Source organism: Raphanus sativus, chromosome 6 (assembly GCF_000801105.2).
Source record: "Raphanus sativus cultivar WK10039 chromosome 6, ASM80110v3, whole genome shotgun sequence".
Classification (NCBI taxonomy): Eukaryota; Viridiplantae; Streptophyta; class Magnoliopsida; order Brassicales; family Brassicaceae; genus Raphanus; species Raphanus sativus.
This window is the reverse complement of record NC_079516.1, coordinates 22,173,611-22,192,022: the sequence shown is the minus strand read 5'-3', so window position 1 is coordinate 22,192,022 and position 18,412 is coordinate 22,173,611. Positions and strand designations below refer to the sequence as shown.

At 36.9% G+C, this 18,412-nt stretch overlaps 3 protein-coding genes and 1 non-coding gene across 6 annotated transcripts; 2 read left to right on the top strand and 2 right to left on the bottom strand.

Annotated features, from left to right (window-relative positions):
- Positions 1–3,036: 3,036 nt before the first annotated feature.
- LOC130497148 (U6 spliceosomal RNA) lies at positions 3,037–3,138 on the bottom strand. Its single transcript, XR_008936160.1, has one exon. It is a non-coding gene; the product is annotated as a U6 spliceosomal RNA (small nuclear RNA).
- A 7,092-nt stretch (positions 3,139–10,230) lies between these two features.
- Positions 10,231–12,147, top strand: LOC108808924 (uncharacterized acetyltransferase At3g50280-like). Of its 2 annotated transcripts, XM_018581030.2 has the most exons (3): positions 10,231–10,470; positions 10,570–10,787; positions 11,150–12,147. In XM_018581030.2, exons 1-3 carry the CDS (start codon positions 10,335–10,337, stop codon positions 12,044–12,046), a joined length of 1,251 nt encoding a protein of 416 aa, XP_018436532.1. In that variant the 5' UTR covers positions 10,231–10,334; the 3' UTR covers positions 12,047–12,147. The 2 variants fall into 2 exon arrangements, with proteins under 2 accessions (XP_018436532.1, XP_018436531.1); XM_018581029.2 differs by having other exon boundaries at positions 10,232–10,787.
- Positions 12,148–13,203: 1,056 nt separating this feature from the next.
- On the top strand, positions 13,204–14,693 carry LOC108809791 (uncharacterized). Of its 2 annotated transcripts, XM_056990047.1 has the most exons (3): positions 13,204–13,918; positions 14,144–14,335; positions 14,420–14,693. In XM_056990047.1, the coding sequence occupies exons 1-3, from the start codon at positions 13,724–13,726 to the stop codon at positions 14,507–14,509; spliced, it is 477 nt and encodes a 158-aa protein (XP_056846027.1). In that variant the 5' UTR covers positions 13,204–13,723; the 3' UTR covers positions 14,510–14,693. The 2 variants fall into 2 exon arrangements, with proteins under 2 accessions (XP_056846027.1, XP_018437437.1); XM_018581935.2 differs by having other exon boundaries at positions 13,431–13,918; positions 14,144–14,693.
- Positions 14,694–16,812: 2,119 nt separating this feature from the next.
- On the bottom strand, positions 16,813–18,004 carry LOC108806957 (outer envelope pore protein 24B, chloroplastic). The gene is made up of 3 exons (XM_018579174.2): positions 17,718–18,004; positions 17,264–17,623; positions 16,813–17,021 (listed from the first exon to the last, which is right to left on the bottom strand). The coding sequence occupies exons 1-3, from the start codon at positions 17,916–17,918 to the stop codon at positions 16,941–16,943; spliced, it is 642 nt and encodes a 213-aa protein (XP_018434676.1). The 5' UTR covers positions 17,919–18,004; the 3' UTR covers positions 16,813–16,940.
- Positions 18,005–18,412: the final 408 nt, after the last annotated feature.

Sequence of the window (18,412 nt, the reverse complement as noted above, 5' to 3'; positions counted from 1 at the left end):
ATAAGCTAAAAATCTTTTCTTCATTGTTGCTTCTGGTATGTACCTGAAACAGAAGAAAAAACAAATTTTATGAGATTTTTGAACAATAATAAAACCTAAACAAAATTTAATTAAACAAGATCTAATGGCGATCGAAGCTCCCCGGCAACGGCGTCAAATTTGATATCACTCAAATTACCCTAAGGAGTGATTTTTACTCTCATCAAAAGAGGTCAAGTTATAGTACTTAGGGATCGAATCTACAAGGAGCTAAGGAACACACTAGATCTAATAGTTATATGATTAAGCTAGGCTAACAGTAAATAGATTATAAAGTAGTAAATGAATATGGTAAAACAGTAAATAAAATAGTAAACAAGATGAACAATATAATTGTTCAGCTTGGCATGGAGCTGTTTGATGGAAGGATGATAGCTAGATCTAGGGCTTCTATTCAGGTATTGGGGATTATAATATCTATAAATGCCTAACAAGTTGCTTGCATGATACTATAGATCTCAGCCGCTTAACTCAAGTGAAGTATCACTGGTTAAATTATCTAGATCTCTGGCCACACCTTTCGCATGATGACACAGAAAAAGAGTCAGTCGATATCCTTTTGAGATATCGAGCGATACACCTTTCGCAGCGCCGATCGATTCACCTGTCGGGATATCGATCGACGGCTTCTAGATCTGCCTAGGCGCGAGTCGAATATGAACACAAGGTCTCAAGGAGGAGCTGTCGCTCTTCTCAACGGGAGACATGCAAGCTCAAATGGATAATTCAAGATAATCAAAGATCATAGTGATCTATGTTCTAGTTAGCTAATCTAGAACAAGCATAGAGTTCAATCCATTTGATGAATATCACAACTTAGCAAGTATAGTTTGGGGCTAATCCCACAAACCTATCTGAACCATAGATCTAACAGGTGGATCTATTCAGACATGATAGCTGTCACAGAAATCATAGATGAATAGATAGAAATGCAATAGATAAATAATCCAAAAGCAAAGAAGTTCCAGGAGGACTCTGATAAGAGTTCCTCCCTTCTTTCCTAAGAGAAACAATGGAACAAAGAAAGCGTAAAAGAAAATCTAAAGCGTAGCCGTCAACAATGGCTTAGAAATAACATAAATAGGGTTTCTGGTCGTCAAGGGTATTTTGGTAATTTTGTGGTGACTCCTGGGCTTCAGTCGGTCATGAAATATACTCAGCCCACATTCTGATGTCCCTGTCGATCGACATGCAGTGTGCTGTGTCGATCGACATACAATCCTCTTCTCGGCAGCATTCTCTCGCGAGGCAGACTGACCACTTTTCAGTAAATCGGGCATAACTTCCGCTACAGGATGCTGATTGACCTCAGACCGGTGGCATTAGAAAGCTAACTCAAAGCTCTATCCTATGTCAAAAGATGAGCTAAATCCAACAGATGGAATGTCTCCATCGAGAGCTAAACATCTGAAGCGTCTGTGCAGTTCTGCACTTTGAAAGACTCCAAAAGGCACCAAAATCACCATATATCTCCAAATCGTCCCTGAACCTGTAAATACTCTAAATAGACTCCAATACATAATAAATAGTATATAAAACACTTATATACCATGGGTAAATATGGGTAAAATCCATGGTATATCACAAAGATTTAAGAATTTCCAACTTGAATGCCCGCATCATGGATATTCTGGACCCCAATTGATTAACATCTTTTATGGAGGTGTTAACTTACACTACCAAACCAGGCTAGACATAGGCAGCGAAGGAACTTCAGCACGCGTAGCCCTGGAGACGTAATTCGGCTCATTGAGAACATAGCAACTAGTATAGCATTTGAAAAGATGGATGTACAAGGAACTGCAAGTGAAGCTCATTTAACCGAAATAAAAGAAGCATTATATTCAATAAGCTCCATTTTAAAGAGCGCACTAACTCATCGTCAGTCGCCTTCTCTGAGAACCAGAGGAAGGTTAACCTTGATGACAAATGTTGAAACCTGTGGCACGAAAACAACAAACTAACCAACCAGAGCAAAAATCCGAGACAGCCAGTCGACTTGTCTCGACTTGGATACTGAAATACCAAGCCGGGAACAGAATTAGTTAATTGGAAGGAAGATGACGGAACCACCTCGAGAAAGCCATGGACGACTATCCTCGACACCGCAGAAAATCATTCTCCCCGAACCATCATCACAAACCCTAGCACCACGCTAGCAGAAAGGAGTTAGACTTGACTCTGAGTAGAGAAACGTCCAGAGTAACCAAGACAAGGAGAGGCAGAGCATCGTTCAACCGAGATGCCAAGGCAGAGCTACGACCTGCTCCCACTCACCTCTCTCCCACCGTCCAAAGCAAAGCGATACCATGACCGCAAGCCAGAGGAAAGGGAGGAGCCAACCAATCTCCTCCACGTGCCACCACACCTACCAGAGGCTTAAGGGACCTCCAGCCATACCCTAAAAGCTGACTTCAAAGAAGAACCATCGCTCATCTCGTGCCAGGAGACCATCACCTAGCTGAAACCACCTCGGAGGAGCCACCAAGAGCAGTATCACGAGCAAAGCGAAGAGAGTGAGAGAGTCTGTGAGGAAGCAAAGGAGAAAAGAGTGGAAGGGGAAGAAGAAGAACTCCTTCGGCGCAGGTACGGTCGCTCAAGCGCCGTCCGGACACCGAGGAACGACGAGATCTACTATTTGTGTCGAGAGCGTTTGATGAGAAAGAAAGTCGATCTTTTTTTTCCTTACAACAAATCATCATTTGACCACCAAATCATTATTTTCATATTTAAATGTAAAGCTAAATATAGTTGCTCAAAAAAATGTAAGCTAAAGATGTAATCAAATAATTTTATTTTATTATATTCAAAACTAATATAAATATAATAAATATTTTATTTTTTGGTTTTGATTTTAATGTATGAGATTCATATTCTTGTATTTTATTTTTAGTTGTGTATATTTTATTCATATAGAAGTAAATATATTTTTAAAAATTAGTCGTTTAGGATAAATGATTAAATTTATCAAATTTAATATTATTAGTAGATTAGTCTATTAACTAATATTCTGAATAAATTTGTGTGTGTCATCCTTTTGCAGGCCATGCTAATCTTTTCTGTATAGTTACAATTTTATCGAATGTTTCTGAAAGACAAAATATTTTAAATAAATACAATTGAATAAAAAAAAGATCAGTTGTAAAGTAGCTTGATAACATTTATTATAAGGTTTGGGGTATATATTAACAAAGATTCACAAGTTAAGTTTTGGAAAAACTAAGGCAAAAGAGTTAATCGATGCATGCAATATATAAACTTTTCTTTATAGTTAAAATTTCTCAATTGCTGCAATCGATCAAATAGAAATTGCAGACAAAGTTTTTCATTACTATCAATATATTTTTTACTGAAGCGTTCGGATAATTAAGATATTGGTAATATTATTTGCATGATTTTAATTATTTTATAACATCTTAGCTTTTTTACTAATCTTTCTAATTAATACAAACATTGCTTTTACTAAAACTTATGAAAATCATATGCTACATATATTAATTGCAAGCATAAAACCTGATATAATTTTTATTTTAAAGAATAACATAAAATATGTAAATATATGTTTTAATGTATTATTACGTTGAAATTTTATAAGTATTCAACTATTATCAATTCAATTACCTTAAAATTTTGTTGTGTTGTGCAGCAAAAATCCCCTATATTTCAAATATATATGTAATATGCTCAAAATACAAAAGTCAGTCCATAAACTCAAATTACATATACGAACTTCGCAATCTTTTTATATTGTACAATACAATGTAAAAAGTCAAACTGCGTCTGCGTGTACAACTGAAAGGTGGTTGAAAAAATATCGTTTATATATGATGTATGTTAGGTTAATTTAAATCTAATAATTGCTTGGTGACTACGTTTTTTTCCTTTTTACTTGCCGTGATTTAAAAATTTAGAACTCTCTATCAAGTTAAAATATATATTTCTGTTTTTGTTAATGATTTGTTTTCTATACGCGTTAATATGTCTTGTGTTAAAAGAGCCCAACAATCATAAATGTTTTTATCGTAATTATCATATCATCATATCAAATAGTTTAACCAACGAATGTATTTAGAAATATTAAATATGCCACTCAGAGAATAAATAACATTCGTCCGAATCTACCAACCCGGGGCGCTCTCTCCTCTCTCCCTTGAAGACATCGGTGTTCTCTCCTATCTCTGACCGTGACGGCGCGTGCGTCGGTTACGGCTCCGTTGGTCGTGGTTTCTTTTGCCCCCTGCCTGCCTTTCTCTTCTATGGTGATATGTTGAAGCCCTGGTGATGTAAGAAGAAGTCACTCAGATCTGGTCGTCGGATCTCGATTTGAGGTTTCTCTCTTTCAATCTGGAGTGAAGGTGAGTTGTAGGAGCTTTATAGGATCTGTAGGGGGTCGGATTTAGTTGGCTTAGGGTTTGGTGTCCCAATTTTCTCATCTCTGGTGAGACTCAAACCCTAGCAGTGTCTGTGTTGGTGGCCATTCTGGAGGGGGCGTGAGGTTTAGCTACGGTGGTGGTTTGGGGACTTTCTTGGACTTGGGAGTGATGCCTCGTCTCATTGGAGTCATCTCCGATGGTTTTGAGCTTTGATGGTCAGTGCCTGTGCGTTTTCATCCTTGGTTTTGAGAGAATCTTGAGAAGATAGCTGTTTAGCGGAGCGTAAGCTTCTTTGTTGTTCGATTGCCGTCGAGTGGTGAGTGTAAGTCCTGGATTCGGAGTGTTTTTTATCCAGTTACTGGCTGTTTGAATAAGTGTTCGGGAAGCTTTATAGGCTTCGCCGTGGGGTGCTGTTGCGTATGAGGAGCGTGGAGAACCCACTCAAGGTCCAATGGCGAGTTTTAGTTGGGATTGAAGGGTGTTTATGGCGACGGTTAAGGATTCTATCCTCTCCTGATTCAGTTATGTGTTGGTGATGTTCATGTGCTTCTAGTCTATCTCTTTGCTCTTTTCAGCCTGTGTTTATTGATTTTGAGTTCTCGTTAATTCTATGTGTGGTGTTGGAGCAGGTTTCTCTTTTGGAAGCGCTCTTGGAGTTATCTTGCTACTCAGAACAGTAAGGGGTGCACTGCTCTCACTCTCATATCTTCGTCCGTTTCCATTCGGCTTCAACTCTGTCGCAGTTTATCTTGTAGCTTAACCTTCCTCCTCGACTTTGTTTCATTTTGTAGTCTAGTTTGTGGTTTTAATGCACTACAAGAAAACAAGACAGCTCCCGGCCAAATTCCCCACGGAAAATATCGGTCGAGAATTACCGAGGAACAACCGACCGGAATTCGTCGTTAAACATTTCCCGAAAAGTCCTCTGGAATCCGTCGGTAATTCCCGACTGATTCCTAACAGATTGAGTTTCGTCAATAAATACCAACGAGATCCCGACGGAAAAAGGTATGTCGGTAACTTCCCGACAAAATACCAAGGAAAAAAACTATCCGTTAAGTTACCGTTCGATTTTCAGACCGATTACCCACGAACTCCGTAGAAACACTAAGGAGGTGTTATTGAATGTTGGAATTGAAATCAAGCAGTGGACTTTTAGTATGCTAAATATTTTGATGGAAAATGTTTCAAGTCACGTTTTCTTTCAAAGTATTGATAAAAAAGGTAGGATTTGTTTTAGTTAAAAACATTCATTGAATTCCATTAAAATCCTTCCTAACTGAATTCCTAATGACATCTAAAAAAAATTGAATAACAGTGTTTTTTAGTTGATTTAAATTCTGTCTTCCAAATACCCAATTCAATAACACTAGATTTAAGTCTGAACTTAAATTCCATTCAATTCTATTAAATTACCCTATTCAATAACACCTCCTAAGTTCGTCAGGAAGGCGTCGGGATATACTGACGGATTTCCGACGGAATATTGTAGCCGTTATATGACCGTTTGAAAATTAAATATTCCTACAGATTCCCGACGGAAAATATCCGTAGGGAGTTTCTCAGATTTCTCTACAAATAACATCTCCCACCCATTCATTCATTCACAACTCGAAAGAAAGCGAAAAACATGGATTCTTACAACTATTTTCGTTCTTGGATGGATCAACCTCATATGGATCCAAATACAAATTTACTTACGGAAGAATACGCACGTGGTGTTCAAGAATTCATGGCGTTAGTGGAACGACTACCGGAAGCACCAAACGGTAAGTTGATATGTCCCTGCTCTATTTGTAAGAATAATAGAAAAATTAAGAAGATGTATATTTAGAGTCATTTATATTTGAAAGGATTTATGCCGGGTTACAAAAGATGGTATCTTCATGGAGAACAAATTTTAGATTATGCTATTACTAGCGCACTTCACACTGCGGATAGGGTAGATGAACCTAGCACAGATGTAGATTTTGGTGTAGGGAACTATGCAGATGGTAAATGATGCATATAGAGAAAATTTAGCTTCTCAAGACGAGGATGAAGATAGGCGAGAAGTACCCAATTTAGAAGCTATGAGATTTTTCGAAATGCTAGATGCAGTTAAGCAGCCATTATACAAAGGTTGTAGAGATGGTTATTCACTTTTATCATCTGCAAGTAGATTGATGGCTATAAAGACAGACTATAATTTGGCTGAAGAATGTGTGGATGCGATTACTGATTTTGTGCGTGATGTTCTACCTGAAGATAATCTTGCACCTGGTTCATACTATGAGGTTCAGAAATTGGTTGCTGGGCTCGGTTTACCGTATCAGGTGATAGATGTGTGCATCGATAACTGCATGATTTACTGGAGAGAGGATGAGAACATAAAAATTTGTAAATTTTGTCAAAAACCTCGGTTCCAGGAGACAAGCGGAAGAGTTCCAGTTCCATATAAGTGAATGTGGTATTTGCCTCTGACATAGAGATTGAAGAGATTATATCAGTCTGAACGCACAGCAGGACAAATGAGATGGCATGCAGAACACTTCACAGATGGTCAGATTACACATCCTTCAGATGCAAAAGCTTGGAAGCATTTCCAGTCAACATATCCAGAATTTGCGTATGAGAGAAGAAATGTCTACCTTGAATTATGTACAGATGGTTTCAGCCCTTTCGGAAAGCATGGAAGACAATATTTTCTATGACCAGTCATTCTGACACCTTACAACTTACCGCCAAATTTATGAAATAATTTTTTTTTCTGAATTTTTATAAAAGCTTCCCAATTTGTTCGTCAATATCTTCTTATAATCTACATTATCACAATTATATAAAAATTTAAACAACTACATTTTAAAATAATTTCAAAAAAGTCAGAAACATTTATCAATTATTTCAAATATATAAAAAACACATTTACTAATATACAGTTATCAATAATGTATTTGGACGCCAGATTTTATATTTTGAAGATTTTTTTTTAATTTTAAAATATTGATATATGACTTTAATAAAATGATACTAACCAATTTTTCTCTAATGGTCCCGAGCACCTACACAGTCTCTTCGTCCTTTATCTCGAGGTACTAGTAGTACTTCTTCTGCGCCTTCTCTCCCTCGAGATTCACCAGCTGCACCTTCTCTCCCTAGAGATTCACCAGCTGCATCTTCTCAAGGTGGACAGTCACTGCCGACTACCATGGACATTGACGAGTTGATCCGGCAACCTGGCCGAGAAGCCCTTCCGCGTCTCCATCCTGATTATAAAACCATCCCAAACACCACTTGGTAAATTTTCAGTTTTTAAAGTACTTAATTATTTTATATTAATATTTACATGTAACTATGTTCTTTTTTGGTTTTGTAGGTTTGGGTTAACAGAGAGCCGTGTTAGCAAAAGTCTTCTGAGAATTGTTCACTCGAGTTTGCTACCAACTGGTTGGCCGACATACAGCGATATTCCTTCCAAATTTCCAAGACTGCTGGTTTCGGCAATTTGCGGTTAACTTTTTAAATTTGTAAATGCTCTATTGTTTTTACCTTTATATATCTCTAACATAAACTTTTTTTTTGCATATGTAGCAAGAGTACAATTGGGATCCAGGATTGACTAGAAGAGTGAAGATTGAATTTAATCAATACGCTAGTAGATACTACAGCGGTCGAGTTAGTGAGTGGAAAAAGGTGTGGGAGGCTGGGAAAACCCCTAAGAACGTCAACCTGACTGTTTTGGAGGGTTTGATAGTTCATTGGAGTAAACCAGAAACTAAGGCCCAGTCGGAAACCAACTCGAAGAACAAGCGTAGTGATCGTGGCGGGAAAGGAGCTTATGTACACAACCTCGGGTCAACCAGTTTACTTTCTCGAGAACGTCAACTAGTAAGTTTTTAAAGTTTTATAAAAATTAGTTTAAGCAATTGTATTGAAATTATATATATGTTTTGTTAGATTGCAGCAAACGAGGATAACCCCGTCGATGCTTTCGCTCTATTGAAGTTTGCCCACACCAACAAGCAGACTGGAGAAATTCAGGATCCGGTTATAAAGGAAGTCGTCGACCTTGTCCAGACCAAAGCAGATGAAATCATCTCAACCCAGGCTTCTCAAGATGATGGATCTACTGCTTCTTCCAACGCCTTAACTTTGGATCAACTTAACGACCTTGTTCTTGAGGTATTTGTAAATATTTTCTCATTTTAAATATTTTATTAAGTAATTAATTATAACTTATTTAGTTTTTCGCAGACAGTTCCAAAGAAGAAAGGTCGCTGCGTTGGGATAGGTCGTTCAATCAGGGAGGGATCATCGTCTTCTTCGGTTCATTGTCCTTATCCCGTTGAAGATCTCATGGAACAGATCGGAAACAAAAACGAGGAGATTGCGTTCTTGAAAACCGACAACGCCGAGATCCGGGCTGAGCTGCAAGAAAACAAGACTCTCACCCAAACTATTATGGAGAAATTGAAGGATCGTTTCGGAGACAATTTCTAGTCTTTCTAGTTTTCGTTATTTTCAAACTTTTTATGTACTATCAACTTTTAAAATTATGTTTAATATTATTATTAGTTCAAAAAATTAATTTCACTATTAATTATTTTAAATAATCAAAAAAGAATTTGGAAAATTAATTTCATTAAAAATGAAATGGACATTCCCGACGGCAACAATTGGTCGGGGAATACCACAATTACCGAATTATTTTAAATAATCAAAAAATTAATTTGGAAAATTAATTTCATTGAAAATGAAATGGACATTCCCGACGGCAACAATTGGTCGGAAAATACCACAATTACCGACCGCGCTATTCTGTTGGGAATTTGCATATTACTGATGGACTAATTCCGTCGGGAAATACCGACCAAGTGATTTCGTCGGGAGTTTCCAATGAATACCGAAGGGATTCTCGGCCGGTTCTTGTCGACGGATCTTGACGAAAATATCGGCCAGTAAATCGGAATTTCCCGACAGATGTGATCGGTGGGTACTGACGACTATATACCTACGGATATATTCGTCGGTATTCCGTAGGGAACGAGTCGTCAGGATTCGTCGGGAATTGTCGATGCTTCCCGACGAATTACTGACCGATTTTTATTTCCCGACGAAATGATCCCGACAGACATGTTCGTCAGGAATGCGTGGGTAACATCGATTCCTGACGGATTCTCGAGGAATTTTTCCCTCGGGATTCGGTTGTTTTCTTGTAGTGATGTTTGTACCAATCTGTGTTTCCGGATGGTGTCCATCATCTTACCGGCTAATGGTTCCAGAAAGGTTTGATCATCTTTTCTGGTTTTTGGCTTTGTGTAATCACTTGTTTAAGTTAATATAATCTTCCAGATGATAAAAAAAAAGAATCTGCCAACCCGAATCTACCAACCCTTTTTATTTAATTATAATGTAAGCCACCAAATCTTTACAAAATATATCCACCAACTCTTTTTTCCTCTTGTGATCATGTTAATCTACCAACTCTCTTTGACGTGAGCATCTATGAAAAGAATCATAAAGAACAATAACTTCAATAGCTTCTTATGCAAGTGTATCTCAAACATAAGAAAAATATTAGCTTTTAAATTTAAATTAAATATTTAAATTATCTTTTCTCTTGATTAAAATAAATATAAAATGAAAAAATTATCCAATCAAAATTAAGACAATTTTCTCAAACTTCACGTATGAATACAAAACAGAAATCATTTTAAAACAAAAATCATTTAAAATGATTTCTCTAGGACTATTTTTGTGGTCAAAGTCTCCCAAACAAAATTTCCAACAACTTTTCACATTATCAAAAGTCTTCATTATCAAAAGTCCAAGAGGCAAAACGGCAATTCCCAAGTTCGAGCGAAAGGGGATATCTACTCTACTTATACTAAGCCATGTAAAGACCTAATACTTCAGAAATTTGAGCTAGAAAAACCTTTCACAATGAATTCTTCACCATCAGTGAAAATCGTCTCAAAATGCTTCGTAAAACCCAAAACGATCCCAGAAGAATCAAAGACACCATACAATTTATCCCCATGGGACTTCGCAATGCTCTCTGTTCACTACATCCAAAAAGGTCTCCTCTTTCACAAGCCACTTCATTCCACCGAAACTTTGCTTGAGAAGTTAAGAGAATCTCTCTCCATAGCTCTTGTCCACTTCTACCCTCTTGCAGGTCGCCTCTCAGCACCAAAAAACGAAAACACCAAATCATACTCAGTTTTTGTGGATTGTAGCAATAGCCCTGGTGCTGCATTCATCTACGCGACCTCTGACTTATGTCTAGCAGATATTGTTGGCCCTAAGTATGTTCCTTTAATTGTTCACTCTTTCTTTGACCACCACAGGGCCGTGAATCATGATGGACTCACCATGAGCCTCTTGACAGTCCAGGTTGATATTCATCCCTTGTAGGAAGGACTTTTAGACCTTTTATATTTTTTATTCATATAGAAATTAATGTATCTTTAGGTTTTGTTTGATGCGGTTTGGGCCTTTGTGTTATAGAAAGTATACAAACGTTTCAAAGAAAACAATGCTAATTATATCGGTTTATTCTTTTCTTGACTTGTCTTTGTTTAATAATGTTCCAGTTCGGATCTGACTATAAGAAAGTAACTGAAATTGAAGGAAAATGTTGGTTTAATCTAAATAGTTTTTTTTCTTTCTTTTTTTTTGGGATTGCTTCGGATTGATTGGATCTGGTTAAACTAGATTGGACACTAACAAATTTATGGGTTTGTACAATGGGTTAGGTAACAGAATTGGTAGATGGAATTTTCGTAGGAATGTCGATGAACCACGCAATGGGAGATGGCACTTCGTTCTGGAACTTCTTCAGTGCCTGGTCCGAGATCTTCCAAGCACAAGAGAGCAACAAAACCGATGACTTGTATCTCAAGAATCCACCAGTCTTAAAGCGTTATATCCCTCAAGGATATGGACCCCTCTTCAGCCTTCCCTATAGCCATCCTGATGAATTTATCAGAACTTACGAATCTCCAGTTCTCAAGGAGAGAATATTCTCTTTCTCATCAGAAACAATAAGATTGCTTAAAGCAAAGATTAACCAAGTATGTGGAACAACCTCCATCTCATCTTTCCAATCGCTAACTGCGGTTATATGGAGATGCATAACTAGGGCTCGAAGGTTACCTGTTGAACAAGAAACGAGTTGTAGACTTGCTGCAGACAACAGGGGAAGGATGTATCCACCTCTTCCCCGTGATTACTTTGGAAATTGTCTCTCTGCTTTGAGGACGGCTGCAAAAGCGGGTGAGCTTTTGGAGAATGATCTTGGATGGGCTGCCTTGAAATTGCATCAAGCAGTAGCTGATCATACTAGTGAAAAGGTAACTCAAATGATTGATCAATGGTTGAAGTCTCCTTTTATCTACCATATTGATCGACTTTTTGAACCGATGAGCGTGATGATGGGAAGCTCCCCAAGGTTCCACAAGTATGGTTGTGAATTTGGGATGGGAAAAGCACTGACACTTAGAAGTGGTTATGCACATAAGTTTGATGGGAAAGTATCGGCTTACCCTGGAAGAGAAGGAGGGGGAAGCATAGATCTGGAGATATGTCTTGTTCCACAGTTTATGGAAGCTTTAGAATCAGATGAAGAGTTCATGTCTCTTGTTTATATTTGATACATTAAGAATTTCTTCCAAGTTTCTCAACATTTGCAAACTGTTATCACCCTTTTATTTCCTGCTATTCACCTCAATAAGTTTGCCATCATTTTTATCAAGCTTTATCTTTTATTTTCGGTTATCACCCTTTTATTTCCTGGTACTCACCTCAAAATTTGGAAATTGTTATCACCCTTTATAATGCGCCTTTGCTTTATTTAATTACAAATGTAAACTTCATCTTTGAGATTTGCAAACTGCGGATATGCTATGCAAAACCTATGTACCATTTTAGACGTTTACATGTGGACATAAAACTAAGGAAGATATTGTTTAATGAAAGTGATAGAACTAACTACAACATGAACTAATTTAACACAAATGAATTTTTCTACTAAAATATACATTACTAAGGGTACAGAAGTTTTATCTAAAACATTTTTTCAATAAGCTAAAGACATCTTCACTTGTTATTTAACTTCTCACGTTTAATGATCTATACAAAACATAAGAACCTCTCAATGAAACTCCTTAACTTTTAAGTGTTTGTTTTCATACAAGAAACTGAAAAACCTTTCTTGCTGAGGCTCTCTTTTTATTGTTTAGATCACAACAACGCTCATTCACACAATACTATTGGGGTCAAAATCCGTCTTTCAAGATCATGGCTAGAACTGCCAAAGCGTGCTAAAGTGGATAGTCAAAACTCAAAAGAACCAAACGGAAATGTTCAGATAATAAGTCAACGATTCATTATAGATAAAGTTATATAAAACAACTTTCAAATAACTTTTTCCGAAAAATGAAATGAAACACTCTTTAAATAAACAAATGACATACAAAACCTTTTTATTGTGAGTAAACGAGTTTAATTTAATATGAAATGAACTTTGTAAAACCAAAGTGAATTAACCAGTTTGTGCCAAACATAAAACATGATTTAGTTTCAAAGCTTATAGTATGTGTTTCTGGAAAAGGAAAGAAAGAAAGAAGCTACAAGAATGGAGAGAGAGAAAGAGACTACAAATATATTATTGAGGACAAGTGATGATAAGAGAGTGACCATTTATTCACTTTTCCGTTTTCTTCTGTTTTGATTTTTTTGCTGGGGATTTTGCATTGACTTTCTGCTGATTTATTCCTCCAAAATTCGGGATTTTAGGCGTTAGACATGGATGATGAAACCTCCACCAACGAAAAACCAAGGGACTCCGACGATATATGCAACATACCCGATTCATTGCTATACCATGCAAGATACTATCTGACCTCTCCACGGAGGAATCTGTTTGCACCAGCGTCTTATCAAAGCGATGAAGAAACCTCTGGTTACATGTTCAATTCATGTCTTGGATTTAGACTCTATTAATGTATAGAAAGAATTGGTCCAATGTGATATTGTTATTGAGTCTGTAAACCGGATGTAACCGGAGTATAGTTGCTATATAAAGCAGCATGTAACGGAAATATCAACAACAGAAAACACTTTTATCATTTGTGCTCATCTTCTTTTTCGATCTAGAGCTTTCCTGATATGATATCAGAGCGGCGAGACTCAAACTCTCGTTCGATCCGTTCGTTTTCTTCTTTCGTTTGACCTAAATCAATCAGTGATTATCTCGATTGATTCTGTCTGCGGAAGTTTTGAGGATTACTTTTCTCAATTCACAAATTTTTACATAAGCGAGATCGAAAATGGTAATCGAAAGAAAGGTTGGTCGCCGTGTGAGCAGAGCAACAGCATCGGCTCGTCGATCTACCGTTCGTGAAACTCCATCGCCAGATCCACCATCTCCACTTCCCTTCGTATCATCGGAATCATACAACAGCATCCATTCTCTGTTCTATCTCACGAATGGAGACAATCCTGGAGCTGCAATCATCTCTGAGGTACTTGATGGCTCTAACTACAATAACTGGAATATAGCTATGAACATTGCTTTAGATGAGAAGAATAAAACAGCGTTCATAGATGGATCGTTAGTTAGATCACCTGAATCAGATCATTCTTTTAGGATTTGGTCTCGTTGCAACTCTATGGTAAAATCTTGGATTCTGAACTCTGTCTCGAAGCAGATCTATAAGAATATCCTTCGTTTCAATGATGCATCTCAGATTTGGAAAGATCTGGAGACTCGTTATCATATCACTAACATTCCACGATCTTACCAACTGTCTCAACAAATCTGGTCATTGCAACAAGGAACTATGGATCTTGCCACATACTACACTACTTTGAAGACGCTATGGGATGAACCTGATGGTGCTGCGTGTGCTAAAACATGCCATACATGTGATTGTTGCAAGGTTATGAGCAAACAGGCTGAACAAGCAAAGATTATCAAGTTTCTTGCGGGTCTAAATGAGTTTTATGGCATCATCCGTGGACAGGTAATCATAAAGAAAAACATCGCTGAGAAGGAAGGGATACCACTCACAGGAACATCGAGTAAGATGAAATTAGCAAAATACTTCCTATAGAATGGTGCATCTCTGAAGAGACTGACACTAATTACGAGTTTCTGCAACATCATCAACGAGATCAATCTGATCCCAAGAATCTCAACGAGGTGTCAAGTTGTCATGGATTAGTTTTTTCTTTCTGAAACTGCATGGATTAGTTGAGCCAGTTTACAAGGTCATTTATGATAAATCCAGTTTTATATGGAATAGTCTACAGTTTTATATTCAATAATCTACATATAGTTTATATACTTATAAAATAATCAAATAATTTTAAAAATATTATTTATAAATCAAAATACCAAAAGAAAAAATATTTACCAGGATACTTTTTATCATAAAATAATCCAATTTTTTAAAAAGAATTATTCAATGGAAACAATTTGATATTTAATCTGAAAATTTGAATTTCCTTACTTTTCATCCAGAATTAATCGAAAAAACCGAACCAAAGTAAAACCGAGTAGAATCAGAAATTACATAATATTATTTTTTTCTAACGTTGTTATACATACAAACCCGAAAATTAAAATAACTAAATCAAAATCGAACCAAATTTGCTAAATAAAACCAAAGCTTAACCGAATGCCCAATGCTAGTTCTTTTTTCACATCAAATGGATATTTTATTACTCATGCCGAAAGCTCAAAGCTAGTTTTTTTATCAGCAACTGAAAACATACTCAAATAGACTATGTACTCCAAATAGGTAGCCCGCATCCATATGGACAACAAACGACAATTGCTTCCTTGCACTACGTGTTAGTATGTCTGCCATTTTGTTTTGCATCTGTGGTATATGGATGAGCAGTGAGCTGTTGAAACTTCTCTTCAAATTCGCAATGTCTTCCAAGTAACTTGCAAAGGCTGGCCACTCTTCAGGTTCTGAAACCATCTTCACCAACCGAGAACAATCTGTTGCAAATATGATAGTGAATTGTCGTAGATGTATTTCATTGCCCAGATAATCGCCTCTATCTCCGAATGTAGAGGTGTCTGACTCGCTCGTGTGTTTCTCGCTCCCATTAAACCCTCAAAAACTTCTAACGTGTCGTACCATCCTTTTCCTGAGAATTGTTCATAATCTTTCCATGATCCATCAATAAAACACCATCTACCTTAGATGTTCAGTATTATCGGTTCTGCTTATGATCGATTATGATTAGTGCCCTGTATAAGTGTATTTTGTGCCTCAGACCAAAGTATAGATTCCCTTTCTACCAGTTTAAGAGTGTCCCTAGGATCAGTATCCAAATCACTAAAAAACTTTAATCCATGAAAATTGGTGATCCTTCATTGTCGGGGTGACTCTCCAAAATAAATGATCCATGTTAGCAAAAATTGATTGGATGGAGAAATTATTAGGGTTCGATGGAATACGTGAGAGTGCCCAAACTTGAATCGCCGGCGGGCATTCAAAAAACACATGGTTTATGGATTCCTCAACATATCTACACCATGTACAAATTGTATCCCCCTGAATTCCTCTATAGCCCTAAAGTTTTTCTTTACCACTATACAACCTGAAACCAATTCCTATAAGAAATATTTAATCTTTAGAGGGCATCTTACTTTCCAGCAAAAAAACCCTTTAACGGATTGACTAATAGACCATACTCTGGTATTATCATGTCTCTATCAGGATACACTCGTTCAACTTGGTATCTAGATTTAACCGTGTATCTCCCATTATTAATAAAATGTCATCCATCTCTATCTGCTGCACTGACTCATCCTAAATGTATACTTTCAATTATTTTGACATCTTGAGGGTCCACCAAATTCCGAATTACCTGTAAATTCATGTTCTCGTTGTTGCATTGATAAGGGAGTCCACTGTAAGATCTGAATAAAGATTATGTTGATTTTTATTTGCTGGTCTCAGACGAGTGGATGGGACTCAGGGATCATTCCTTACTGAGATAGATCATGTTCCCACCCTTTTGATTAGTCATTTGTTAACCAGAAATCTAACTGATACAATACTATGTCAACCATAAGAAAACGAGTACGATCTAATGGGTTCAAGAGATGAGACATTTCTGAAATATCTACCTTTGAACATGCGAGAGAATTAGTGTTCTCTATCAATCTCCAAAATTGTTTCCGTAACATAGCTGTATTAAAGTCTACAAATTCCTTAATATTAAAAGATCTTTTATCCCTTTGCATCACCAATCAGATTTGACATTCATTCTTTCATCTCAATGTTAAGTCATAGTTCTTATGTTTCAGAGTTAATTCGTACATCAATGTCTTACTTATGTTAAACTTTAATCCTCTAACAAACAAAACTTTAAAAGAAAAAGAAAATGCAAGGAATAATAGAAGCATGTATGATGTTTCACGAAATGTACCATAAAATGTGGGAAGATGATTCGCAAGGGCCAGTTTAATCGTATGTAACACCAAAAAATTGAGTGGGAAACTTGGTTAATAGTAAAATGAGATTACATTTCAAGGTTCCATGTTGTTTCTGCCGTCAATTTGGGCGTTTTCACTTCCTCCGCCAGATTCACAGACGCACATACCTGTTTGAAAACAAGAAGAAGAAAAAGCCCATCAACAATCAAACCTTTCATCGTGTTTGTCTAAAACATATACTAAAGTTTCGGAAGTTCTTTTACGAAACAGTTCAATACACACAACAATCTAACACTCCCAACAATGGGATAATGTCACATGTCTATGCATCCCATGAAAACAACACTTATTTCTTAAGTCAGCGATATCATCAATCCCATCTGATATTAGACTATTTCGTAATGTTTACCTTGAAAGATCCAGTGGATTTGGAGGTCCTTGACCACTCCATACCAAGCAACTTACTAGACGTCTGATAAGTAGCCTTGAGAACATCATCACCATAAACTCTGCGAGAAACGGCAAAATCCCAGGCGTTTTTGGCAAAGTCGTAGCACGGCTCGAAGGTAGCAATCTTCCCGTGAGCATAAGTATACTTAAGCTTACAGTTGTTTGTTCCCACCATGTGATTAACAGAGAGTTTGTTAGCAGGATCAATTAAAAGGCTCCCATCCACGATTGTTCTGTTATCAGCTCTGCTATGAATGTAAGTCAGATTCAATGGCTTCTCAGCAACTCTAACTGTGTTCATGAACTGAAACCTAACATCCTGTAACCACCACACGAGACAGATTGAGAATTAAAAATTGAGTTCCCCACCCCCCTAGTTAGGTTTTAATCGTAAGCAAAATCAAAGGAGTTACTTTCTTAGGGACGTTATACTCGACGATGAAGAAACCAGGCTTCTCCACGGCGAGAGAGAGGCCGTTCAAGGTAGGCCCAGCGACGAAGGTAGCATCGGTCATCGTGGCGCGTAGCTTAAGATCGCCAGCGTTGAAGGCGAGTGAACCGACTCCGGTGCTCTTGTCGCCATCGTACTTGCCTTTGACTGAAGCCTTCATCATTTCGTCTCGCCCTAGAGAGAGAAAGAGTGGAGAGAGAGAGAGAGAGAGGTTTGGTTTGGTGAGGGCGGCGAAATGAGAACTGAGAAGGCGATAAAAAAACACACGGTCTTATTCTCCGCTTCGTGTGTTCTTCGTTCGCACGTGCGAATCACTTTTTTGCCAGCCAAAAAAAGAATATATATATATATACATATATATATATACTATATTTTGATCTTTGAATCATTTTTTATTTGACAAAAAGTTTAAATAAAAATTATAATTCCATATATTATTTATATACTTTCTGAAGTTATAAAAGTGTGCTACACTATATAGTAGTTTAACTAAAATAATTGAAATTTAGATAAGAACAAAATATTATAATTGTAATAAGAATTTAACCAAAACGGACTCTAATAATAATTTGGTAAATAAATCATATTTTAGCTTTCGAACTTAAATATAAAAATATTGTGAAAATTTAGTTTATGGTGTATAATATATTTACTTTT

Bases quoted from the DNA above. Each gene is read 5' to 3' on its own strand.
- LOC108809791 (XM_018581935.2), top strand. From the start codon at position 13,724: ATGGTAATCGAAAGAAAGGTTGGTCGCCGTGTGAGCAGAGCAACAGCA. The intron at 13,919-14,143 runs GTACTTGATGGC...GATGCATCTCAG, and splicing joins GAGCTGCAATCATCTCTGAG to ATTTGGAAAGATCTGGAGAC.
- LOC108806957 (XM_018579174.2), bottom strand. From the start codon at position 17,918: ATGATGAAGGCTTCAGTCAAAGGCAAGTACGATGGCGACAAGAGCACC. The intron at 17,624-17,717 runs GTAACTCCTTTG...TGGTGGTTACAG, and splicing joins AGTATAACGTCCCTAAGAAA to GATGTTAGGTTTCAGTTCAT. The intron at 17,022-17,263 runs GTAAACATTACG...GTTTTCAAACAG, and splicing joins AATCCACTGGATCTTTCAAG to GTATGTGCGTCTGTGAATCT.
- LOC108808924 (XM_018581029.2), top strand. From the start codon at position 10,335: ATGAATTCTTCACCATCAGTGAAAATCGTCTCAAAATGCTTCGTAAAA. The intron at 10,788-11,149 runs GTTGATATTCAT...ACAATGGGTTAG, and splicing joins TGAGCCTCTTGACAGTCCAG to GTAACAGAATTGGTAGATGG.